This window comes from Bubalus bubalis, chromosome 1 (assembly GCF_019923935.1).
Source record: "Bubalus bubalis isolate 160015118507 breed Murrah chromosome 1, NDDB_SH_1, whole genome shotgun sequence".
Classification (NCBI taxonomy): domain Eukaryota; kingdom Metazoa; phylum Chordata; class Mammalia; order Artiodactyla; family Bovidae; genus Bubalus; species Bubalus bubalis.
In genome coordinates this window covers 45,513,144-45,539,995 of record NC_059157.1, presented here as the reverse complement: position 1 = coordinate 45,539,995, position 26,852 = coordinate 45,513,144, and the positions used below count along the sequence as shown (strand labels likewise).

Genomic DNA, 26,852 nt, shown 5'->3' with positions numbered 1-26,852 from the left:
ATTCTGTAGTGGGTTGCCATTTTCTCCTCCAGGGGATTTTCCCGACCCAGGAATCTCTTGTGGTCCCCGCATTGCAGGAGGTTTATTTATCACTGAGCTACAAGGGAAGCCCAGATTTTCTCTACTAGAAATTAAAACACCAATCTATAGCAAGTTTAGGAATTTTGCTTAAAATGCAAAATATACAATATAATATATTGTTTTAATCAACATATTGGTTAAAGAATAAATAACAATGAACGTATTTAGTGTACAATGAAGATAACATTGCAAATTAGTAAGAGATAAAAGACAACTTGATAAATTGTAGGAGGAAATGGATAAAATTGTGAGAGAAAAGTTATATGCAATATTACAACATACAACAAAATTGTGTCTAGAATGAAAGTGGAAGTGAGAGTGTTACTTGCTTAGTTGCTACCCAATGGACTGTAGCCCACCAGGCTCCTCTGCCCATGGAATTCTCCAGGCCAGAATACTGCAGATGGTTGCCATTTCCTTTTCCAGAGGGTCTTCCCAGCCCAGGATCAAATCTGGATCTCCTGAGATGCAGGCAGATTATCTACCATCTGAGCCATCAATAAGCCATATATAGAATAATTTGAGATATCTCTATAAAATATGGCAATTAAAAATAAAGAACATAATATAATAACTTGTTTTACTACAGAAATTGTGTATAGTGGAGACAAGCCATAAAACTAAAAACAGAAAAAAAACCCCTATATATATATATATTCTCAGGGGAGGAATCATCAGAAATAAGATCAATAGCAAAATCAATCAACATAATGTATATCATTTATGTGTTAAACATTTCTTTGTTTGTTTTAATTAAAACATATTTCTTCCCTAAGAACTTCAGTTGAGAAAACAAGGAAGCATATCATTTTGGCTGATATTTTCTAAAGTTTTTAAGGTACATTTATGTGATTACTCTCAAATATTAATTAATAGTCATAAGTATAAATGTCCAGTGCTTTTTGGAGAAAAAATTACCTGTATAGAAACTTAAGCATTACTTTTAAAAAATTTAAAATGTTTAATTCAAACATTATACATTTTGAATATCCTCAAGAAATAGAGGGATCTGCACATACAAATGAGAGTCAATTATCAATATAAAAAATATGGGATACCTTGACATAATGAAATAATGGTTTGCAATATAAACTAAATATAAAAATATATATACCAAATACTCAGAGCACTTTTCATTAACAGGAGATAACAAGTAAATTGTGCTTTCTTTCAAAAATTGAAATTTAATTTTATCTAGAATAATTCAGGGATTCCCTGATAGCTCAGTTGGTAAATAATCTGTCAAGATTTCAGTATTTTTCAATTTATGTATCTTTATTTTATTTTTAAACTTTATATAACTGTATTAGTTTTGCCAAATATCAAAATGAATCTGCCACAGGTATACATGTGTTCCCCATCCTGAACCCTCCTCCCTCCTCCCTCCCCATTCCATCCCTCTGGGTCGTCCCAGTGCACCAGCCCCAAGCATCCAGTATCGTGCATCGAACCTGGACTGGCAACTCGTTTCATACATGATATTTTACATGTTTCAATGCCATTCTCCCAAATCTTCCCACCCTCTCCCTCTCTCTCAGAGTCCATAAGACTGTTCTATACATCTGTGTCTCTTTTGCTGTCTCATACACAGGGTTATTGTTATCATCTTTCTAAATTCCATATATATGCGTTAGTATACTGTATTGGTGTTTTTCTTTCTGGCTTACTTCACTCTGTGTAATAGGCTCCAGTTTCATCCACCTCATTAGAACTGATTCAAATGTATTCTTTTTAATGGCTGAATAATACTCCATTGTGTATATGTACCACAGCTTTCTTATCCATTCATCTGCTGATGGACATCTAGGTTGCTTCCATGTCCTGGCTATTATAAACAGTGCTGCAATGAATATTAGGGTACCTGTGTCTCTTTCCCTTTTGGTTTCCTCGGTGTGTATGCCCAGCAGTGGGATTGCTGGATCATAAGGCAGGTCTATTTCCAGTTTTTAAAGGAATCTCCACACTGTTCTCCATAGTGGCTGTACTAGTTTGCATTCCCACCAACAGTGTAAGAGGGTTCCCTTTTCTCCACACCCTCTCCAGCATTTATTACTTGTAGACTTTTGGATCGCAGCCATTCTGACTGGTGTGAATGAATTGCAATATTTTTGTAATTAAGTTCAATTCTTCAATTCTGTGTATTCAGTTCAGTTCAGTTCAGTCCCTCAGTCGTGTCCGACTCCTTGCGACCCAATGAATCACAGCACGCCAGGCCTCCCTGTCCAGTATCAACTCCCGAAGTTCACCCAGACTCACGTCCATTGAGTCAGTGGTGCCATCCGGACATCTCATCCTCTGTCGTCCCCTTCTCTTCCTTCCCCCAATCCCTCACAGCATCAGAGTCTTTTCCAATGAGTCAACTCTTCACATGAGGTAGCCAAAGTACTGGAGTTTCAGCTTTAGCATCATTCCTTCCAAAAAAAATCCCTGGGCTGATCTCCTCCAGAATGGACTGGTTGGATTTCCTTGAAGTCCAAGGGACTGTCAAGAGTCTTCTCCAACACCACATTTCAAAAGCATCCATTCTTCGGCGCTCAGCTTTCTTCACAGTCTAACTCTCACATCCATACATGACCACTGGGAAAAACATAGCCTTGACTAGACGAACCTTTGTTGGCAAAGTAATGTCTCTGCTTTTGAATATGCTATCTAGGTTGGTAATAACTTTCCTTCCAAGGAGTAAGCGTCTTTTAATTTCATGGCTGCAGTCACCATCTGCAGTGATTTTGAAGCCCAGAAAAATAAAGTCTGACACTGTTTCCACTGTTTCCCCATCTATATCCTGTGAAGTGATGCGACCAGATGCCATGATCTTCATTTTATGAATGTTGAGCTTTAAGTCAACTTTTGCACTCTCCTCTTCACTTTCATCAAGAGGCTTTCTAGTTCCTCTTCACTTTCTGCCATAAGGGTGGTGTCATCTGCATATCTGAGGTTATTAATATTTCTCCCAGCAATCTTGATTCCTGCTTGTGCTTCTTCCAGTCCAGCGTTTCTCATAATGTACTCTGCATATAAGTTAACTAAACGGGGTGACAATATACAGCCTTGATGTACTCATTTTCCTATTTGGAACCAGTCTGTTGTTCCATGTCCAGTTCTAACTGTTGCTTCCTGACCTGCATACAAATTTCTCAAGAGGCAGATCAGGTGGTCTGGTGTTCCCATCTCTTTCAGAATTTTCCACAGTTTATTGTGATCCACACAGTCAAAGGCTTTGGTATTGTCAATAAAGCAGAAATAGATGTTTTTCTGGAACTCTCTTGCTTTTTCGATGATCCAGTGGATGTTGGCAATTTAACCTCTGGTTCCTCTGCCTTTTCTAAAACCAGATTGAACGCCTGGAAGTTCATGGTTCACATACTGCTGAAGCCTGGCTTGGAGAATTTTGAGCATTACTTTACTAGCATGTGAGATGAGTGCAATTGTGCGGTAGTTTGAGCATTCTTTGGCATTGCCTTTTTCTGGGATTGGAATGAAAACTGACCTATTCCAGTCCTGTGGCCACTGCTGCAGTTTCCAAATTTGCTGGCATATTGAGTGCAGCACTTTCACAGCATCATCTTTCAGGATTTGAAAGAGCTCAACTGGAATTCCATCACCTCCACTAGCTTTGTTTTTAGTGATGCTTTCCAAGGCCCACTTGACTTCACATTCCAGGATGTCTGGCTCTAGGTGAGTGATCATACCGTAATTATTATCTAGGTCATGAAGATATTTTTTTGTACAGTTCTTCTGTGTATTCTTGCCACCTCTTCTTAATATCTTCTGCTTCTGTTAGGTCCATACCATCTCTGTCCTTTATCGAACCAATCTTTGCATGAAATGTTCCCTTGGTGTCTCTAATTTTCTTGAAGAGATCTCTAGTCTTTTCCTTTCTGTTGTTTTCCTCTATTTCTTTGTATTGATCACTGAGGAAGGGTTTCTTATCTCTTCTCGCCATTCTTTGGAACTCTGGATTCAGATGCTTATATATTTCCTTTTTCCTTTGCTTTTTGCTTCTCTTCTTTTCACAGCTATTTATAAGGCCTCTCCAGACAGCCATTTTTTTTTTTTTTTTTTTTTGCATTTCTTTTCCATGGGGATGGTCTTGATCCCTGTCTCCTTAACAATGTCACAAACCTCAGTCCATAGTTCATCAAGCACTCTATCCTTCAGATCTAGTCCCTTTAATCTATTTCTCACTTCCACTGTATAATCATAAGGGATTTGATTTAGGTCATACCTGAATGGTCTAGTGGTTTTCCCTACTTTCTTCAGTTTAAGTCTGAATTTGGCAATAAGGAGTTCATGATCTGAGCCACAGTCAGCTCCCGTTCTTGTTTTTGCTGACTGTATAGAGTTTCTCCATCTTTGGCTGCAAAGAATATAATCAATCTGATTTTGGTGTTGACCATCTGGTGATGTCCATGTGTAGAGTCTTCTCTTGTGTTGTTGGAAGAGGGTATTTGCTATGACCAGTTCGTTCTCTTGGCAAACTCTATTAGCCTTTGCCCTACTTCATTCCGTATTCCAAGGACAAATTTGCCTGTTACCCCAGGTGTTTCTTGACTTCCTACTTTTGCATTCCAGTCCCCTATAATGAAAAGGACAACTTTTTTGGGTGTTAGTTCTAAAAGGTCTTGTAGGTCTTCATAGAACTGTTCACCTTCAGCTTCTTCAGCATTACTGATTGGGGCATAGACTTGGATTACTGTGATATTGAATGGTTTGCCTTGGAATGAACAGAGATCATTCTGACGTTTTTGAGATTGCATCCAAGTACTGCATTTTCAGACTCTTGTTGACCATGATGGCTACTCCATTTCTTCTAAGGGATTCCTGCCCACAGTAGTAGATATAATGGTCATCCATTCAAGCCTGGGTAGCTGCAGTGGCACACAAGCGTGGGTGGGTGCGATGATGCACAAGCATGGCCAAGAGGAGCCACTCCACGTCCGAGGTCAGGGGCAGCAGCCAGAAGGAGCGTTCAACGTCTGAGGTCAGGGTTCGCAGCCGAGAGGAGCTACCCCATATCTGAGATCAGGGCTGGCGGCAAGGAGGAGCTATCAACGTCTGAGGTCAGGGGTCACAGCCGAGAGGAGCTACCCCACATCTGAGGTCAGGGCCAGTGGCCAGGAGGAGCTACCGCACGCCTGAGGCCAGGGGCAGTGGCCGGGAGACACAACCCCACGTCCAAGGAGCAGTGGCTGCATGGGTGCAGGAGGGCCTAGAGGAGCTATTCCACATTCAAGGTCAGGAGGGGTGGTGGTGAGAGATACCCCTCGTCCAAGGTAAGGAGCAGTGGCTGCACTTTGCTGGAGCAGCCGTGAAGAGATACCCCTTGCCCAAGGTAAGAGAAACCCAAGTAAGACAGTAGGTGTTGCAAGAGGGCATCAGAGGGCAGACACACTGAAACCATAATCACAGAAATCTAGTCAATCCAATCACACTAGGACCACAGCCTTGTCTAACTCAATGAAATTAAGCCATGCTGTGTGGGGCCACCCAAGACGGGTGGGTCATGGTGGAGAGGTCTGACAGAATGTGGTCCACTGGAGAAGGGAATGGCAAACAACTTCAGTATTCTTGCCTTGAGAACCCCATGAACAGTATGAAAAGGCAAAATGATAGGACACTGAAAGAGGAAATCCCGAGGTCGGTAGGTGTCCAATATGCTACTGGAGATCAGTGGAGAAATAACTCCAGAAAGAATGAAGGGATGTAGCCAAAGCAAAAACAATACCCAGTTGTGGATGTGACTGGTGAGAGAAGCAAGGTCCGATGCTGTAAAGAGAAATATGGCATAGGAACCTGGAATGTCAGGTCCATGAATCAAGACAAATTGGAAGTGGTCAAATAGGAGATGGCAAGAGTGAACGTCAACATTCTAGGAATCAGCAAACTAAAATGGATTGGAATGGGTGAATTTAACTCAGATTCTGTGTATTATACTACATTAAAAACAATGTTCACTAAAAATACATAGTCTGTAGAAAGTTACAAGCACAATACCATCAAGTAAAAATTAATCTTCAAACTTATACATGGCAAATGCTTCCAATTTTGTCATGTTAATTGTAAGACTAAGTAAATGTTTTAACTTATTGAGAAAATAGAACAACTAAATACAGAAGCTATCCTTTGATTTGGGACATACTACTGATGAATGTTACTCCCTCACTTCTGTCTGCTTTTTTATTTATTTATAAATAATATTTTTCATAGAATTAGCCTTAATCAGCTGAGACTTAAGAATGAAGCCCAGATTTCTAAAACTTCAGGTTATTTGGATGATTTTCTGGAAAATGATTTGAACACATTATAGTAAACATAGCAGTTCCTTTCATATGACCACTTATTATTGTGGTCTTCGTTAAAATCGGAACGCACAATATTAGAATACTTATGTATGAATGTGAGAGTTGGACTATAAAGAAAGATGAGTGCCTAAGAATTGATGCTTATGAACTGTGGTGTTGGAGAAGATCTTGAGAATCCCTTGAACTACAAGGAGATCCAACCAGTACATCCTAAAGGAAATCAGTCCTGGGTGTTCATTGGAAGGACTGATGTTGAAGCAGTAACTCCAATGCTTTGGCCACCTGATGAGAAGAACTGCCTCATTTGAAAAGACCCTGATGCTAGGAAATATTGAAGGAAAGAGGAGAAGGGGACAACAGGGGATGAGATGGCTGGATGGCCTCACTGACTCAATGGACGTGAGTTTGAGTGAACTCCAGGAGTTGGTGATGGATAAGGAGGCCTGGCATGCTGCAGTCCATGGGGTCCAAGAGTTGGACATGACTGAGAAACTGAACTGAACTGAACTGAAGCGTTCAAGGCCATTTAAAATTAAATATATGTTTCGATATAGAACAATATAGCTCACTAATAATGCAAGGATCAGTGTGGATGAATTATGTATCTTTTTATATAACTTTCTTTGCTATTGATTTTCTCAAAAGACGGCTTCCCTTGTGTCTCAATTGGAAAATAATCCAACTGCAATGCAGGAGACCACAGTTCCATTCCTGGGTCGGGAAGATCCACTGGGGAAGGGATATACTATCCACTCCAGTATTCTTAGGATTCCCTAGTGGCCCAGCTGGTGAAGAATAAGCCTGCATTGTGGGACACCTGGTTTGGATCCCTGGCTTGGGAAGATCTCCAGGAGAAGGGAAAGGCTACACACTGCAGTATTCTGGCCAGGAGAATTTCATGGACTGTATGGGGTCCCAAAGAGTTGGACACGACTGAGGGACTTACACTTCTCACTATTGGAACAGACTTGCCTAGAAAATAATGAGCAACCACTTTTGTATTTTTTTTAATTGTTAGAAAATTGCTTTACAGTGTTGAGCTGATTTCTGCCATAGTTACAAACCAAATAAAATATCACTGTTCACTTTCAGAAAGATATATACACACCTCTTCATTTGTATATCATTTTAGGGCATTCTTGTGTCTACAGAAGCCAAGTGCTAGGCTATGTTTACTCAATAATTTTGTTATAATTTAGAGCAAAAACATGAAAAAATATATCTAGACTGTCATTATACTATATTAATGACTGAATTGGATCTCTATTCGTGAAAGCTCATAAACAGGTGTTGAGAGTTCATTTTCAAAATTGCAAACCACAACCAATATTTATAAATGAGTAAAAAGTTTCTCAGGATATCTATAATATTGGTTGGAGGAAAATTTATAAAAATTTTAAAGCTATGGGTGATCCGTGTACTTCAAATTTCCCTAGTCAGGCACTGGAGTGATTGTTCTACATCACACATTGAAGAAGAAACTTTTTCATAAATTTTTAAAAGAAGCTAAAAAACAATCATCCTATTTTGAGCCTCACTATAGCTCTGTAGACCATTTGATTCAAAGAAGATGGATTGGCAGTGTTCACATCAGATTGAATTAATATTAATATAATACTTGTCCCCAAGTGAATAAATTTAGTAAAATATTAAATGTGCTTATTGAAAACATTTGTCTTTAAAGTATAAATTTTGAGGAGAAATTATGCAATATCAGTGAGAACTCATGAAGATAAACTAATAGTGACAATAGACTAATAGGCTTTTCCTTGAAGGAACCCCTGCGTTATTACAGATACCTTAAATATGAATAAGTGCCTAAACTGTACTTCTGTGAAATAAAAAGTTACCTTAATCATATGCCTCATGGCATGGATCACATGCTTGTTCCTTAGACTGTAGATCAATGGGTTCAACATTGGGCTCAAAAATGTATAAAAGATGGCAATTATTTTGGACTCCTCTACAGAGTTCTTAGATGGAGGCCTTAAGTACATGCAGAAGAGGGTTCCATAAAATAGAGTGACTGTTGTCAGGTGGGAACCACAAGTAGAAAAGTCTTAGTACCTGACTTTTGCAGGATGGATCCTCAAGATGGATGCAATGATGAAAATGTAGGACAGAAGAATGATGAAGAGAGAACTTAAGAGAGTGAAACCAGCAACCACAAACATCGCCATCTTTTTGACATAAGTGTCAGAGCAGGCCAACATTATCAGAGGAGGATCAGCAGAGTAGAAATGGTTGATTTCAAGGGAGTCACAGAAGGACAAGTGAAAGGTCAGCAGGGCTTGAGAGAAACCATTGAGGAGACCACAAGTATAAGGGACTGTGACTAGAAAGATGCAAACGTCCTTGGACATCCTGGTGCTGTAATGTAGAGAGCTGCAAATGGCTACATAGCGATCCAAGGCCACTGAAGCAAGGAGATAAAGTTCAGTGAACACCAGGGCAATGAAGAGAAGACACTGTGTGAAGCATCCAGCATAGGAGATGGTCTTCTGGTCTGAGAGGAAATTGTGCAGCATATATGGAGTAACATTGGAGGAATAGCAAAGGTCTACAAAGGAGAGGTGGCTGAGGAAGAAATATATGGGAATCTGGAGGTGGGGATTGGTCCTGATCAGCACAATCATGGTCAGATTTCCTACCACTGTGATTAGGTAGATCACCAGGAACACCCCAAACAGGGCCTTCTGTAGTACTGGGTCATCTGTGAGTCCCAGGAGAATGAATTCAGTCACTGTTGTGTGATTTGGGGAAAACATATTCTTATTCCTTGAGAACTGAAAGTGACAAAGAAAGTGAAGAATTCTGTATGACAGGCTCTGCATTCACTCCACACCTCTTACGTTTACTCATTGATCAATTCATCTGTGAAGAAATTTCTATTTTTCAACAAATTCATCAGGATTTCTGCACAAATATTCAATCCTATACCTCAGTACTATTCTGCATTTTCTCACTGTATCTCAATCTCTCCCTTGTTTGTATATATACATATATCATTAATCAAATATTGGTATATAATATTATATATTATATACAATAATTGTATATTAATTATCTTTATTAATATATTGATTTTAATATTATATTAATTATTATATATTGTTATATAGTATCTAATATTATACATTGATTATTATATATTTTATACGTGATTATATATTAAATTTTATATATTATATATTAATTATATTAATTATTCTATGTTGATTATTAATAATATATATTAATAAATGTTATGATCTAATAATATTACATATTATATATATTCACTTATATCTTTTATATACATTTATATCTTTTAAGGGGGCTATACTTTGATTTTTTTTTCAAACTTTGTGGGAACAAAAAGCCAAAGGTATGAAAATCAGGAATGAAAAGCAACATGACATCATCAACACCTTTCAAATGGACAAATGAAGAAAACTATTTTTCTAGAGCTCCACCAGTTCTTACAGACTATTGTTTCAGATCCTGCCAGGCAGCATTGGACTATATAGTGAGAACTGTGCTATAAAGAAAGCTGAGCACCAAAGAATTGATGGTTTTGAACTGTGGTGTTGGAGAAGACTCTTGAGAGTCCTTGGACTGCAAAGAGATCAAACCAGTCAATCCTAAAGGAAATCAGCCCTGAATATTCATTAGAAGGACTGATTCTGAAGCTGAAACTCTAATGCTTTGTCCACCTGATGCAAAGAACTTACTCATTGGAAAAGCCCCTAATGCTGGGAGGGATTGAGGGCAGGAGGAGAAGGGGACGACAGAGGATGAAATGATTGGATGGCATCACCAACCTAATGGACATGGGTTTGAGCAAGCTCCCAGAGTTGATGATGAATAGGGAAGTCTGGTGTGCTGCAGTCCATGGGATTGCGAAAAGTTGTACACGACTGAGCGACTAAACTGCATTGAACTGATTGTTTTAAAACAGTTATAAATGTTCAGTACTGCATTTTCAACTGAATCCCATAGTTGTATGACTTAATTTCATTCAAAGAACATTGAATTAGTGAAATTTATCTCAAGATATGACTAAGAATAAACAGAATGAAGAATTCATACATGCACTAATTTATTCTTTTACACTGTAAAGATTGATTTTTTTTTTCCTGTTCTAGGTTCTAGTGCTACAGCAGCGAAAAAAATCTCCAGCCTAACGACGTATAATATTGTAGGAGAAGGAACAAGTACTAAACCCAGAGATAAAGATATATCACGTACTGTTTGGAAACCACAGCAGTAATTGTCTCCTCTGAATTGGAGTCATGTTGTGGGGTAACTGTCTTTGATTTGTTAAACTCTGATTTATCCTTTGAGGCAGCACAGTAGTTTTTACAAGTACAGAAGTGGCCCTTGTATTTAACTGTGCTGCCTGGAATACACTTCTTATCTGTTTTCTGTAGTTTACATAAAGCATTAGTTCATTTCCAGGAGTTGGAAAATTTGAATTCTAAAAGGCTAAATTCACACACACACACACACACACAGAAACCCATCACCATTAGAATTCCTATTTTAGGCAATGCATATCCTTTTGTATTGTGAGCATGATGGCTCTCTCTGCAGTCTGGCTGCAGAGCTGTCACTCTGGCACTTCTTGTCTCTGTACACTTGCCATCTTCTTCCTGATGTGATCCCAGGACTAAGAATGAAGACATCTGGAGCTTATGACTAAGCCAAATATTTGAACCTAGGAATTCTGTGTATCATTTTCTTCCCTGGTCCCTTTACAATTTCTAGACTTGATGAAATCTTCACCATTAAAAAAGACTCATTTGGCGGAGTGGGGGGAGATATATGACATAATCTCAGTTAGAAGCAAGTATTGTGAAGAAAAATGAATGTGGGATGCTTTTAAATGCATTTTTTTGCATATGGTGAATACTAATCTCCACAAAAAAAGGAAAAAAAAACTTATACTTAGTGAACAAGTATATCAAATGACCTACCTGTAAAACTGAAATTATGACATTTTGAAAAAAATAAAAGGGGATGATTTATAATGTATTCTTTTTTTTTAAATAATGTATTCTTAAGTATAGTCCCTAAGGTGTTAAAAAAAAATCTAAAAGCCAATTAAAATTGCCTTTGTTTCTCAAAAGTGTAACATTAATTTGATCCCTCGGGAATTAGAGTCTCCTCTGAGGCTGATATTGCTACATAGCATTATATACAGGATTGATACTGTGTGTGAAATCTTTAGCAGAGAGACATTAGCCATCACTTTTAATACCATGGAAGTAGGGAATATGGTAGATAAGTTTAGTACTTACATTACAGTAAGGAAGAAAGAATATCAATTATTTTTTTAAATGTCATTTTCTCTATAAATGCTAAGGTGAGGTCACATACTGATAGTGAGAAATAGAAAAAAGTGAACTAAGGGAGAGTTTTGAGGAGCACAAAGACTGGGAAAGCCACAGACTAGGAAAAATATTCATACTGAGTAATGTTGGCAAGGATTCCTACTCAGAATGCATATAGATCCTCCACTATTCACTGATCAAAATGCAATCAGACAATTTTTTTAATCTATGATCTTAATACATTTCATATACAAAAATATATGAATTGCCAAAAACCGTATGAAAAGAATTTCAATATGTATAATTGTTAAGGAAATATAAATTGTAACTCCCTTGAGATACCACTTCACATCCTCATTAATAACAAGAATTGGGAGAGTGTGATTGAGGTATATACACTGTTGATATAAAATAGGTAACTAAACCTTCCCAGGTGGCGCTAATTGTAAGAACCCACCTGCCAATGAAGAAGGCATAAAACATGCAGGTTCGATCCCTGGGTTGGGAAGATCCCTGAAGTAGAAAATGGCAAATCCACTCCAATATTCTTGCCTGGAAAATCCCAAGGACTGAGGAGTCTGGCAGGCTATGGTCCATGAGGTTGCGAAGAGTAGGACATGTTGAGTAGCTGAGCATGCATGCGATGAGAACACACTGTATAGCACAGAGAGCTCTCCTTAAGGCACTGCAGTGACCTAATGAGAAGGAAGTCCAAAAGGGAGGGGATATACTTATATGTAAGGCTGACTCATTTTGATGTACAGTAGAAACTAACACAACATTGGATAGAAATTATATCCATTGTCTTATAAAGACAATGTGAATCCACTGTAACTCTTATAATATATCATGTGAAGAAGTTTAAAATGATTCAGCTACTTTGGAAAACTAGTTTTTTATTCTGAAATGCCTTATAATGTCTTAATTTTCCTATAAAACTATGTCTCAGTAAGTATTAGGATTTTATCCAAGAGTATAAGAAGGCATACACCCACAAAGAAATTCAAACTTACAGAGGCAGATACTTAGATAAACAAATTGTGATATATCCACATAATGGGACACTACATAGAAATAAAAACTGAAAAAAGTACTAATAAAACTTAAATGAATCTCTAAAACATTGTATCAGAAGTAGATCAACTTTTGAATAGCAGAGTAATGGCCTCCTCAAACCTACTCCTCCACAAAAGCAACAGAAACAGGGCAAAGTGGTCAAAATTGTTCTTTCAGAATTCTGTATAATAATAAAGGCTTGCAACAATCCCATGAGTGTTTTCATTCAAGTATAAAGTCAGAATATTTCTTTTTTAAAATTTTTTAAATTAATTTTTTTATTTTACAATACTGTATTGGTTTTGCCATACATTAACATGAATCTGCCATGGGTGTACATGTGTTCCCCATCCTGAACCCCCCTCCCACCTCCCGCCCTTCCCCATCCCTCTGGGTCATCCCAGGGCACCAGCCCTGAGCACCCTGTATCATACATAGAACCTTGACTGGCGATTCGTTTCACATGCGATAATTTACATATTTCAATGACATTCTCCCATATCATCCCACCCTCTCCCTCTCCCACAGGCTCTAAAAGACTGTTCAATACATCTGTGTCTCTTTTGCTGTCTCACATATAGGGTCATCATTACCATCTTTCTAAATTCCATATATATGCATTAGTATACTGTATTGGTGTCTTCCTGTCTGGCTTACTTCACTCTGTATAATAGGCTCCAGTTTCATCTACCTCATTAGAACTGATTCAAATGCATTCTTTTTAATGGCTGAGTAATATTCCATTGTGTATTCCACAGGTTTCTTATCTATTCATCTGCTGATGGACATCTAGGTTGCTTCCATGTCCTGGCTATTATAAACAATGCTGCAATGAACATTGGGGTACATGTGTCTCTTTCAATTCTGGTTTCCTTGGTGTGTATGCCCAGCAGTGGGATTGCTGGGTCATATGGCAGTTCTCCTTCCAGTTTTTTTAAGGAATCTCCACACTGTTCTCCATAGTGGCTGTACTAGCTTGCATTCCCACCAACAATGTAAGAGGGTTCACTTTTCTCCACACCCTCTCCAGCATTTATAGCTTGTAGATTTTTGGATAGCGGCCATTCCGACTGGTGTGAAATGATACCTCATTGTGGTTTTGATTTGCATTTCTCTGATAATGACTGATGTTGAGCATTTTTCATGTGTTTGTGAGCCATCCGTATGTCTTTTTTGGAGAAATGTCTGTTTAGTTCTTTGGCCCATTTTTTGATTGGGTCATTTATTTTTCTGGAATTGAGCTTCAGGAGTTGCTTGTATATTTTTGAGATTAATTCTTTGTCAGTTGCTTCATTTGCTATTATTTTCTCCCATTCTGAAGGCTGTCTTTTCACATTGCTTAGAGTTTCCTTTGTTGTGCAGAAGCTTTTAAAAGTGGTTGACCAGTTTTCCCAGCACCACTTGTTAGAGATTGTCTTTTCTCCATTGTATATTCTTGCCTCCTTTGTCAAAGGTAAGGTGTCCATAGATGCATGGATTTATCTCTGGGCTTTCTATTTTGTTCCATTGATCTATATTTCTGTCTCTGTGCCAGTACCATACTGTCTTGATGACTGTGGCTTTGTAGTAGAGCCTGAAGTCAGGCAGGTTGATTCCTCCAGTTCCATCCTTCTTTCTCAAGATTGCTTTGGCTATTTGAGGATTTTTTGTAATTCCATACCAAATGTGAAATTATTTGTTCTCTGAAAAATACCATTGATAATTTGATAGGGATTACATTGAATTGATACATTGCATTGGGTTGTATACTCATTTTCACTATATTGATTCTTCCAATCCATGAACATGGTGTATTTCTCCATCTATTTGTGTCATGTTTGATTTCCTTCATCAGTGTTTTATAGTTTTCTATATATAGGTCTTTTGCTTTTTTTAGGTCAATTTATTGCTAAGTATTTTATTCTTTTCTTTGCAATGGTGGATGGAATTGTTTCCTTAATTTCTCTTTCTGTTTTCTTATTGTTAGTGTATAAGAATGCAAGGGATTTCTGTGTGTTGATTTTATGTCCTGCAACTTTACTGTATTCATTAATTAGCTCTAGTATTTTTTGGTGGACTTTTTAGTGTTTTATATGTACAGGATCATATCATCTGCAAAGATTGAGATTTTTACTTCTTCTTTTCCAATCTGTATTCCTTTTATTTCTTTTCCTGCTCTGATTGCTGTGGCCAAAACGTCCAAAACCATGTTGAATAATAGTGGAGAGAGTGAGCATTCTTGTCCTGTTCCTGACTTTAGGGGAAATGCTTTCAATTTTTCACCATTAAAGATAATGTTTGCTGTGGGTTTATCATATATAGCTTTTATTATGTTGAGATATGTTCCTTCTATTCTTACTTTCTGAAGGGTTTTTATCATAAATGGATGTTGAATTTTGTCAAAGGCTTTCTCTGCATCTATAGAGATAATCATATGGTTTTTATCTTTTAATTTGTTAATGTGGTGTATTACTTTGATTGATTCGTGGATATTGAAGAATCCTTGCATCCCTGGGATAAAGCTCACTTGGTCATGATGTATGGTCTTTGTAATATGTTGTTGGATTCTGTTTGCTAGAATTTTCTTAAAGATTTTTACATCTATGTTCATCAGTGATATTGGCCTGTAGTTTTCTTTTTTTGTGGCATCTTTGTCAGGTTTTGGTATTAGGGTGATGGTGGCCTCATGTAATGTGTTTGGAAGTTTACCTTCCTCTGAAATTTTCTGGAAGAGTTTGAGTAGGATAGGTGGTAGCTCTTCTTTAAATTTTTGGTAGAAATCAGCTGTGAAGCTGTCTGGTCCTGGGCTTTTGCTTGTTGGAAGATTTCTGATTACATTTTCAATTTCCATACTTGTGATGGGTCTGTAAAGATTTTCTGTTTCTTCCTGGTCGAGTTTTGGAAAGTTGTACTTTTCTAAGAATTTGTCCATTTCTTCCAAGTTGTCCATTTTATTTGCATATAGTTGCTGATAATAGTCTCTTATGATCTTTTGTATTTCTGTGTTGTCTGTTGTGATTTCTCCATTTTCATTTCTAATTTTGTTGATCTGACTCTTCTCTCTTTGTTTCTTGATGAGTCTGGATAATGGTTGGTCTATTTTATTTATCCTCTCGAAGAACCAGCTTTTAGCTTTGTTGATTTTTGCTATTGTTTCTTTGTTTCTTTTCCATTTATTTCTGCCTTTTTTTTTTTTTTTGTAATTTCGGTCCTTCTACTGACCCTGGGGTTATTAATTTCTTCCTTTTCTAGTTGTTTTAGGTGTGGTGTTAAGTTATTTATTTGATTCCTCTCCGGTTTATTGAGATAGGCTTGTATTACTATGAACCTTCCCCTTACACTGCTTTTACTGAATCCCTTAGGTTTTGGGTTGTTGTGTTTCCATTTTCATTTGATTCTATGCATATTTTGATTTCTTTTTTGATTTATGTGATTTGTTGGTTATTCAGAAGTGTGTTGTTTAGCCTCCATATGTTTGTAGTTTTCATAGTTTTCCTTTTTACCAGCATTTGCTCCTTGATCATTGGCTTTGGGTGGTGAGAATCTGAACCTGAGTTGATAACAGAAATAGGTATTCTGTACCCAGTCTTTTCTTTTTATTTCCTCCCCCTCATTAAAATGTTAATTGACTTAGTTCATGTAGTTTCATCACCTGGAGCAGAAAGCAGGATGGCAAATGATGGTAGGCCATCCAGAAGAAGAAGTGGAAGCCATCTGAGCACCCCACAGACAGAGATACCTATTTGTATATTAATATTCAAATGTACATAGTGGATATATTTGCTATATATATATATATATATATATATATATATATATATTTGGATTCAGCAGAAATCAATACAGAGGTAACAGAAAATTATGGTTGAATATGTCTATCTCTGGGGAATCACAGTCTCTAAACAAAACCTTTCTGAGTCTTATTTGATAAGACTGACCTGACTTAGTCAATGCATAGTTATGATTAACTTCCTAGTTTGCCTTTCCCCCAAGCTACAAAACCAGTAAACATTCTCCCGGGATCCATTGTTATCAATGATCCTGGATTCTGGATAAGGTCACACTGCAGATATTTGTATGTTGTGTGATGCAGATTTACTCCTGGCATAGAAATACTGTTTAATTTCCACAACAATTCAGTAGCCATTTATATTTTGTTACAATGGGAACTATAAACCAGTATTTCTTATACCTCATCATTGTCATATGGCAGTCTCTGAAACTGCTGAGAGTAAAAGTGGGAGACATAACTTTCCCTACTATCTGTGGTGACAAAGGACATTTATATTAAAGGAAGGAAAGGAAAATAAAATGATATAATTGACACAAAAATGCAGCAACAACAAAAAAGCAACTGAGAATCATTTACACTTTGATAAGCTTGTAGCTCCTCCAAAAGCCCTAGGGGACAGAAGACTAAAAATAAGCCATCTATACTCAGACTCAAAATAAATCACAAAATGTTTAATTTTTTAAATTTGTTTTTGTCCCAGGGGATAGAAGGACAAATATACATTTAAAAAGAATGTTAGACAATAGATGCTCATTCCTCTCAGGTTGTCATAACCTCTGGGTCAGATTGCCAGAAAAGAATTATTTTTTTTAAGTAAAATCTTTAACCCATGACAAAGTAGCCATGTTTAAGCTTAAAGGGAAACACAGTGGAAATATGTGCACTATTTTGCTTGTGTGTGTATTTATGTTGTGAATTTGAGCATTTTCAATTGAGAAGATCCACAGAGGTATCAGTGACCCCCCAAAAGTCCATGATTGGAGCAAGAGATAGAGAAATGCAATCAACAGAAAATGGGATGAGGCACCACCATAGGCAATTTTAACTCATCAAAAGAGCTCTGGGGTAAAGGAGAATATGCTTGTCTAGCCGAGGAAAAGAGCAAAGGCACAAAAGGCCATATCACAACCAATTTTAGTGGCTTTGCTCTTTTGCATAGTAATAATTCTGCCATTTAAGAATTATATGACATTAATAACCAACATAACATCAAATAATCAATATGTCATATTATTATTAGATGCCAAACATTCTTATCACTTCAAATACATTGTCTCTATTAACTCTTCCCCCAGTCGTAAGAAATGCATTGTTACAGATGAGAAGTGTATTGCATTATGGGTCAGTATATCACCTCAGATTCTCCTAAATAAATTCAACACACTGTTTGATTAATTGCCTTCTAGAGACTTTCACAGCTATGAATCCATGAAGTACTTAACAAGTCAGATACACTGGAGACCTTGAGCAAGTATAATTTATCTGGACCACGGTATGGTCCTGTGTTGGCTGTGACTCTGAGAGCTACAGGTAAGTGTCATGGTCCTGAGTGAGTGAGTGGAATATCTCTATACTCATAATCAGTATTGGCTGCCAGTGAAGAGACACAGGACTCTTCCAGAAGATGATTTGGGAGCTACTTGGAAGCATTCATGTGCTGCTAACTGTGTAAAGTACTCACCTGAATAGCCTCTGAATCTCTCAGCATTATTCTATTGTATTTGAGTTAAGGTCTTATAACTAAAAAGAGAGGGACCCATAGAATGCATAAGCAGCTGTTAACCTAGTATCAAGTATTAAAGGAAGTGGCTTAGTAGTTAAGTACCAGCTCTCTGGAGAAAGACAGCACGATTATTTACTAACTCTGAAATTACTAGATACATATGAAACCTTGACTTGGTCATCTATAAAATCACTGCTATTAATCTTTAAACATACCTATGATAGATGTTATGAGAACAGATAGAATAATTCATGTGAAACACTTAGCATAGCACTTGAGTCAAAGTAAAGTATCCAAAATACTTATCTAATATTTTTATACATGACAAACTTCTGGAATAATATGATAATCATAGAACATAGAGAAACAGAAGATAGGAAGTTTAAAGTGTAGTCCAGGATTGTTCAACATTTTCTCATAGGAAACCACATCTAGTTTTCCTGAATCCATGTTTTCAAAGATTTTGCCCAGCTATCAAATGTTCTCAGTATATGTTTTTTTGTGTGTGTTCATTTAGAATAAACAGCACAAAAAACTTCAAAGTAAACCTATGAATTAAAATAAAATAAAAATTGAATTGATATATATTTTCCATAAAAAACAAATGTGAAATATTATATTTATTAATAATAAAGGGAAAAGAGAATAAGTTAAACTAATGTGATATATGTAATGTTAGAAAATAAACAGTTCTAGTGATAATCATACAAAAGAAAAGGGATATAAGAATATCAGGAAGCAGACTGAGTACAGTGATCAGGGAATCCTTGAAAAGGGGTAATCTTAGTGACAATCTACACCTGGAAAAAGACAGGGAAATATCTTCTCTGTAAAGATATTTGAGGAAGGACATTCTAACCACAGGAATGAATAACTACCAAGGCTCTGAGTGAATCCAGTTTGTTTGGGAACTGAAAGGAGGGTGGCAGAGCTGGAGTGGAGTGAACAGTGAAAGGGAGAACAGTAGAGCCAGAGCAGAAATGTCATAAGCTTTGCACATCTTCATAAGGATTTGGGCCTTTACTCTGGAAAAGTTCTGAAGTCATTGAAGTGTTTGAAGATGAGGAGTAACGTGAGTTAACTAGCACCTTAACAGTATCACTCTGGCTTCCTTGCTGAGACACTCAAATGAGGTAAGGATGGAAGTAGAGAGGAAGCAGGGAGACCATTAGGAAACTGCAATAATACAAACATGAAATTAGAGTGGGTTAGTGTAGGGTGGAATCACTGAAACTGGGAGCAGTTGGTTAAGTTCTGGATATACTTTGAAGGTAGAATGAAGATGTTACCAAATAGCTACAGTTTAAAAGACAAAAAGGAGTAAAAAATGTATGATAATTTTCCCTAAATTAAGATAATGCCTTCACTGCAGTGAAGAAGATTGAGAGAAAAGCAGGCTTAAGAAGGATTGTTAGGAAGACAGTTTTTCCTAAACTTCCCAATAGACATCCTATAAGAGATGTTAAGTAGGCATTTGTATCCATGAATCTGAACTTCAGGGAAGAAAAATGTTCAGGAGATAATAGGTAAGTAGATAGATAGACACATAGATAAGACTACAGAGAATATTTACAGTCATTAGACTGTATGGTCCACCAGGGAGTGATTGTGGATGGAAAAGAGGAGATTTGAGGGTTGATTCTGGGGTTCTCCAAAATTTCAACCTGGGGGCATTAACACTGAGATCATACAGCTTTAGAAGCGGAAGAAAATCCATGCAAGTTTGATGACCTGGAAATCTGATGAAGAGACTGTTTCAAGCAAGAAGGACTGATAAACTATTTCAAATGCTACTTATAGATCAGGGGTTTCCTTGGTAGCTCAGCTGGTAAAGAATTCACCTGTAATGCAGGAGACCCCGATTCAATTCCTGGGTCCAGAGATCCCCTGGAGAAGGGATAGGCTACCCACTGCAATATTCTTGGGCTACCCCAGTGGCTCAGATGGTAAAGAATGCACCTGCAATGTGGGAGACCTGGGTTCCATCACTGGGTTGGGAAGATTCCCTGAAGGAGAGTCTTGGAGGCATGGTAACCCACTCCAGTATTCTTGCCTGGAGAATCCCCATAGATAGAGGAGCCTAGCAGTCTACAGTCCATGGGGCTGCAGAGAGTCAGAAATGACTGAGCAACTAAGCACAGCACAGTCCAAGAGATAACCTTTCAGAGGGCCCTGAGAAATTTCTCCAAGAGGAAACAGAAGGAGCTAGGATATGTAGTGATTTTTGCAACAAAGGGTGGGTAGTCTGAACATCAAAAAAAAAAATATATATATATATATATAGTAAATGAAATAAAACCAGATATCTCAAGTTAAAGAATTAAACACTTTTCTATGTATGGGAAGATGCAAGCATCTGGGATCTCCGAAATCTGGGGCCAGTATCATGTATTTTCGCATCCTAAGCTTCTTCAGAGTTCACCATAGGGAGTGACTGAAGTCTGATGGCTGCTAGATGGCAGGTATTCTTTTCTTTCCCGAGTTCTCTCAGGGCTCAACAGTTAACCATCCTGGTGGCTGCAATTGCTAGTGACTGTGACATTCTTTATTTACTGAGATGACAGAAAATATTCCATTTTTTCACCTCTAAATAAATTGACAAACTTTTTGGTTAATTGCCTTTTAGAGACTTTCAAAAGACAATTAACCAAAAAGTTTGTTAAGTCCTGAGGTACTTCAGAAATCATATGCATAGGGGACCCTGAGCAAATATAAGTTGTCTGGATCCACCGTGTGGTCTTTTGTTGACTGTGACTGTGAGTTATAAGTCAGTGACCTGGATCTGGGTGAGGTGAGTATAATGTTTCTGTACTCACAGTCAAGGTTGCCTGAAAGGTTGGCAGAAACATAGGACTTTGCAGAAATGATTTGGACACCACTTAGAAGCATTTATCTGAAACCACATGCATTTATGTGAAACTTGCCAATTCCTGCTGACAGCATCTGATTCTCTCAGCATCATATTACTGGTGTTGAGTTCAGGGGTTATAACCAAAAGAACAGGGACTCATAAACCTCACAAGGAACTCTTAGCCTAATATCAGGTATGAAATGAGGTGACTCAGTGGTTAAGTACCAGGTCTCTGGAGTAAGATAATACTCCTTCCTAAGTGTGTAATTATTATCTACTTATTAAAACTCAGTTTGGCCTTCTGTAAAATTCTCTCTAATTTTAAATACTTTTGTTCTTTAAACATGTGTATAATTGATGTTGCAGAAATAAATTTCAAAATGCTGTGAAACAATAAGCACAGTGCTTGACTCACAATAAAGCATTCAACATTAACTATCACTTTACAAATAATAAAATTTTAATATAATGTTGAGAACCAGGGAATAAATAAAGAATATTAAGTTTAAGATTGAGTCCAGGTATTTTCAAACTTTTTTTCCCCAAAGAAATGTTAGTGTTTTTAGTGTTTTTAATGTTAGTTAAAACATTAACACTTCTAGTGTTCATGTATCCATGCTTTCAAAGATTTTCCCCAGCCACAATATAGTGGTGGTTCATGTAAAATAAGCAACCCATAAAACCTCCTAACAAGCTTATGAATTAAGATGAGATAAACATGGAATTGATATGTGTTTTCCATTAAAAGCATACAGGAAATAATATATTCTAATGCCTGGAAAAGAGAAAAAAGTTAAAATAGTGAGATGTATATGTGTGTGTTAGCTGCTCAGTTGTATCTGACTCTGAGACCCCATGGACTGTAGCCCACCAGGTCATCTGTCCAAGAGAATTTCCAGGCAAGAATATTGGAGTGGGTTGCCATTCCTTTCCCCAGGGGATCTTCCTGACCCAGGGATCAAACCAAGGTCTCCAATGTTGCAGGCAGATTATTTACCACCTGAGACACCAGAGAAGCCCCAGTGATATGTGTATAATATTAGATAACAAAAAGCTCTAAGGAGAATAATAAAGTATACAAAAGACATAAGGCATGTCAAGGAAGTGGATTATAGTAGTTTGATCTGGGAACACCTGAAAAGGGGTGATATTGCTAGTAATTGACACCTGTGAAAAGGGAGGATGTTTTTTTTACAAAGATATCTGAGTAAGGATGTTCTAACCACAGGAGGGAGCACTCCATGGTTCTTAGCAAACTCAGTTTATCCCAGGAACTGAAAGGAGGTTGACAGGGCTGGAGTGGAGTGAACAGTGAAGGGGAGGACAGTAGGAGCCAGAGGCAGGAGGGGAATAAGCTTGTGCAACTTTATAAAGATTTGGGCTTTACTTTGAATAAGTTCTGAACTCACTGGAGTGTTTGAAGGTAAAAAGTAACATAATCTGTCTGGTATTTTAACAGGATCACTCTGGCTGCCTTATTGAAAGACTCAGTGAGGTAGGGATGGAACTGGAGAGGATGCAGGAAGACCATTAGGAAGCTCTGCAATAAGGCAAATGTGAGATGAGAGTGGTCAGTGTAGGGGGGAATCACTGGAGCTGGGAACAACTGGTCAGGTTCTAGATGTATTTTGTAGATAAAATCAAGATGCTGCTGATTAGTCACCTACAGGATAAAAGACAAAAAGGAATTCAAAACATCCAGTGATTATTCTTAAACGGAGATAATGTATTTATTGCAGTGAATGTCTGAGAGGAAAGTAAGCTTAGGGAAGATATTAGAAACAGTCTTTCCTAATGTTAAGTAGGCATTTAGATTCATGAGTCTGAAGTTTAGAGAATAAAAATGGTTAAGAGATAAGTAGATAGGGAGATAGGGTCTCATATATAGATATAATTCAAAGTCATTAAACTGTATGGCCCACCAAGAGGTAATCGTGGGTAGAAAAAAGAAGGGGTTCAAGGGTTGTTTCTGGGACTTGCCAAAATTCAAAATGGCAGCTGGGGGTGGGGGCTGGATAGCACTGAGTATATGCCGCTTTAGAAATAGAAGAAAATCAAAGCAAGTCTGATGACCGGCAAACAAAGTGAAGAGAATGTTTGCAGCAGGAAGGACTAATAAGCTATTTCAAATGCTCTTTAAAGATCAAATCAGGTGAGGATTAGAACGGTCATTGGATTTATGTTTTCTTGGTCTTTCAGCCTTGATGAAGAAACCTTTAGCGTGTATGAGTGACAAAAAGTTAGGAGGACCAATCTTATACTTTTTTATATTTTACTCAGAAGTAAGTTTCATTAATATATTAATAGTCTAGTACAAACGGAGTGTTTTTATAAATTCCAAGACAAAGGAGAAACAACATTCTATTCACCAGAATTTTTGTTTATTTAGACATATAGTGACAGGTTGGTGGGAAGTTAATGTGACTGGAGCTGTCTCTTAAATGTAATACAAATGCACAATAGCTAGATACATTCCTGTCTATCCATTTCAATAGAACATCTATAATTTATGTTCAGGGAATCTTGAAAAGAGTGGCAAATATATATATCATCAGATGGAATACATGTTCTCACAATTATATTCTAAGATATGTAGTTTTGCCTAATGGTTGCTGAGGAGAAAAAAATCCTTCATAATAAAAAATTATAAAAGTGGCAAAAATTTAATTAATGCTTGTTTCTAGTACTACATTAATTATGCAATATGTAAAAATTCCATCTAAACTGGGTCTTTAGATTATTGTTAATATATTTTTACTGTTAGAATATGTATAAAATACAGTTAACCCTGTATATTTTATAATCTTGTCATTGTATATCATTCTTAGTATATATTTTCCCCAAAATTTTGTAAATATTCCCTTTTTTAAATCTTGATATTTTCTCATCCACATAGATATTATTATGGCATATGAATTTGATTTGGTGAATAGTGTCCCAATATATAAAAGCACTGAAAGAAAAAATACTTATTATTTTGAAATTATAATGAAAGTACTGGAATTCAGCATTTCAGATGCAAAAAAAGTTACAGTTTAAGCTAAAAAGTCAAGCATTTAGCAAAAAGCATATTGACATTATAAAGAATGCTAAATTACAGTAAATAGAAATGATGAGTTCATCCATCTTTTAAATGAATGGCCATCTTAAGATGTAAAATAAATTAACCAACTTCAGAAATTTGGAATCAAATATAAAACCATTAAACAAAGAAGCCAATACAGTGAAGTGTGTCTCATTTATACATTGTTAACCACTGTAAACAAACCAGGCACTAAACCACAGTCAGTCCACTTGATCCCACAGAATGAAGCTAAGGACAACAATCACAAACAGCCAGCTAGGGTTTTTGCTTATTATTGGTTTCCAAAATAAGCAACCAATTAATCTAGAGCCAACCAAATGACTTCCTCATTCTGCTCTGTGTTTTCTCTGTAGAAACATCTCTAGCTCGTATCCATGGAGTGCTCTTAACTACTTTGGCAGTTACCTGATTCAAAGATATATTTGATCAAATAAACTATTGAAAAATTTAATGTACTTAAGGGTATGGAAGGAGTAACATGGAAACTTACATTACCATATGTAAAATAGATAGCCATCTGGAATTTGCTGTATGGCTCAGGAAACTCAAACAGGGGCTCTGTATCAACCTAGAGGGGTGAGGTGGGGAGGTAGATGGGAGGGAGGTTCAAAAGGGAGGGGGTATATGTATACCAATGGCTGATTCATGTTGAGGTTTGACAGAAAACAGAAAATTCTGTAAAGCAATTATCCTTCAATAAAAAATAATTTAATTTTTAAAAAAGAAAGAGAAAAAAATATATAACTGTAGACAGTGGTTTGTTAAAAAATGAAAATTCTTTCCAAAGTGGACATTTTTGGGTTATAGATTTCTAGGTATGACACTGATATAATATCCTTTTTTTTTTTTTTGCACTTTTCCTATGTATTCAGCACAGTGATTCAAGCTGAACTTATTTTTTCTCTTCTTAGGTAAGATTCCTTGTAACCATGAAGAGAAGCAATTACACAGTGACGGACTTCATCCTGGTGGGCTTCACGACAGACCCCAGGATGCAGCTGGTCCTGTTTGTGGTGTTCCTTGGTGTCTACTCTATGACTGTGCTAGCAAACACTGCCCTCATAGTGATGATTTGTAGTGACTCCCAACTGCACACATCCATGTATTTTTTCATTGGGAATCTGTCTTTTCTGGATTTCCGGTATTCCTCTGTCTACACTCCAAAGATCTTAGTGACCTGCATCTCTGAAGACAAGAGCATCTCCTTTGCTGGCTGTGTAGCCCAGTTCTTCTTCTCTGGTGGACTGGAGTACAGTGAATGTTACCTGTTGGCCACCATGGCTTATGACCGCTATATGGCCATCTCAAAGCCACTTATTTATTCTCAGGCCATGTCCATAAAGCTCTGTGCATTCTTGGTAGCTACCTCATACCTTGGTGGCTTTACTAACTGTTCTATCATCACCAAAAGAACATTTACCATGAACTTCTGTAATGACAATGCAATTGATGACTTTTTTTGTGATTTGCTTCCCCTGGTGAAGTTAGCTTGTGGCCAGAAGAATGGCTACCAGGTTCTGATGTATTTCCTCCTGGCCTCTAATGTCATCGCCCCTGCTGTGTTCATATTTGCTTCCTACCTCTTCATCATCGCCACCATCTTGAGGATCTGCTCCACCCAGGGCCGCCTCAAGGCCTTCTCCACCTGCTCCTCCCACCTGATCTCTGTCACCTTGTACTATGGCTCCATTCTCTACATCTACTCTCGTCCACGCTCTAACTATTCTTTTGACAGTGACAAAATAGTTTCTACATTTTACACTGTGGTGTTTCCTATGTTGAACCCCATGATCTACAGCTTGAGGAATAAGGATGTGAAAGAGGCCATGAATAAACTCTTCAAACATAAAATTTCTCTCCTTTTAAGCAGATGTAGAGACAATTTTTCAGCAGGTTATTGTATTTCAAGAAGAGGTGCCATTGTGTTCCTTTAGGGTGAAGAGTCCTTACATTGCCAGTTCATGAATCTGAACCCTTGGTACAAGGCCAGTCAAAAGACCTAAGATGAAAAAAAAAAAAAAAAAAGAAGAAGCTCAATTTAAAAGAGATAAAATTTAAATACAAAATATAATCATTTGTTTTGAATTTTATATTACTTTAGGTTGAAAGCAACCAAAAAGCTTAAAACCAAAACCTGCCTTCTATCTCATGAAGTGACAGAATGATAACATTTTTGATTGACTGATATGTATAGAATATTATCCAATAATTATTTCCTTAAAATGGGAAATATACTGAATTAAATTTTAATACTTTCATATCACTCAACTTAAAATCATAACTTTTATTCCTATAGCAGAATTTCTAAAGCATTTTTATATGTCCTTTATTCTCCCCAGAAATGTTAGCACAAAGGCCCAGTGGTACCCAACAAATAACTCAGCACAAACATAATTCAGGAAGCATGACCTCTCCAAGCTACATGTCTGTTTGCATGTTCATCAATAAAGAAAACTTGGTCACCTTCTCATATGTATCATACTTGTGAATCACTTTGTATCTCCCCAGGCTTCTATTTTAATTATATGGGTGAACCTACAAAGCTATCTACCTCCAAATTATGATATTCTGAGCATCAAGACAAAACAACAAAAATAATAATAATACTAATAACTATAGTGAGGTGAAACAACTTAAGAATTATCTCCATTAGTAAACATTACCCAA

The 26,852-nt window shown here is 37.1% G+C and overlaps 2 protein-coding genes and 1 pseudogene across 2 annotated transcripts in view; 2 read left to right on the top strand and 1 right to left on the bottom strand.

Moving 5' to 3' along the window:
• Window positions 1–26,852, top strand: part of LOC123465559 (liprin-alpha-1-like) — a gene marked incomplete in the record, with an annotated part of 992,590 nt that overhangs the window by 288,043 nt on the left and 677,695 nt on the right.
• On the bottom strand, window positions 4,936–9,151 carry LOC112579427 (annotated as a pseudogene).
• On the top strand, window positions 25,115–26,119 carry LOC123332153 (olfactory receptor 9G1-like). The gene has a single exon (XM_044937682.2). The coding sequence runs from the start codon at window positions 25,115–25,117 to the stop codon at window positions 26,117–26,119; it is 1,005 nt and encodes a 334-aa protein (XP_044793617.2).

Coding starts and splice junctions, on each gene's coding strand:
- LOC123332153 (XM_044937682.2), top strand. CDS start 25,115: ATGAAGAGAAGCAATTACACAGTGACGGACTTCATCCTGGTGGGCTTC.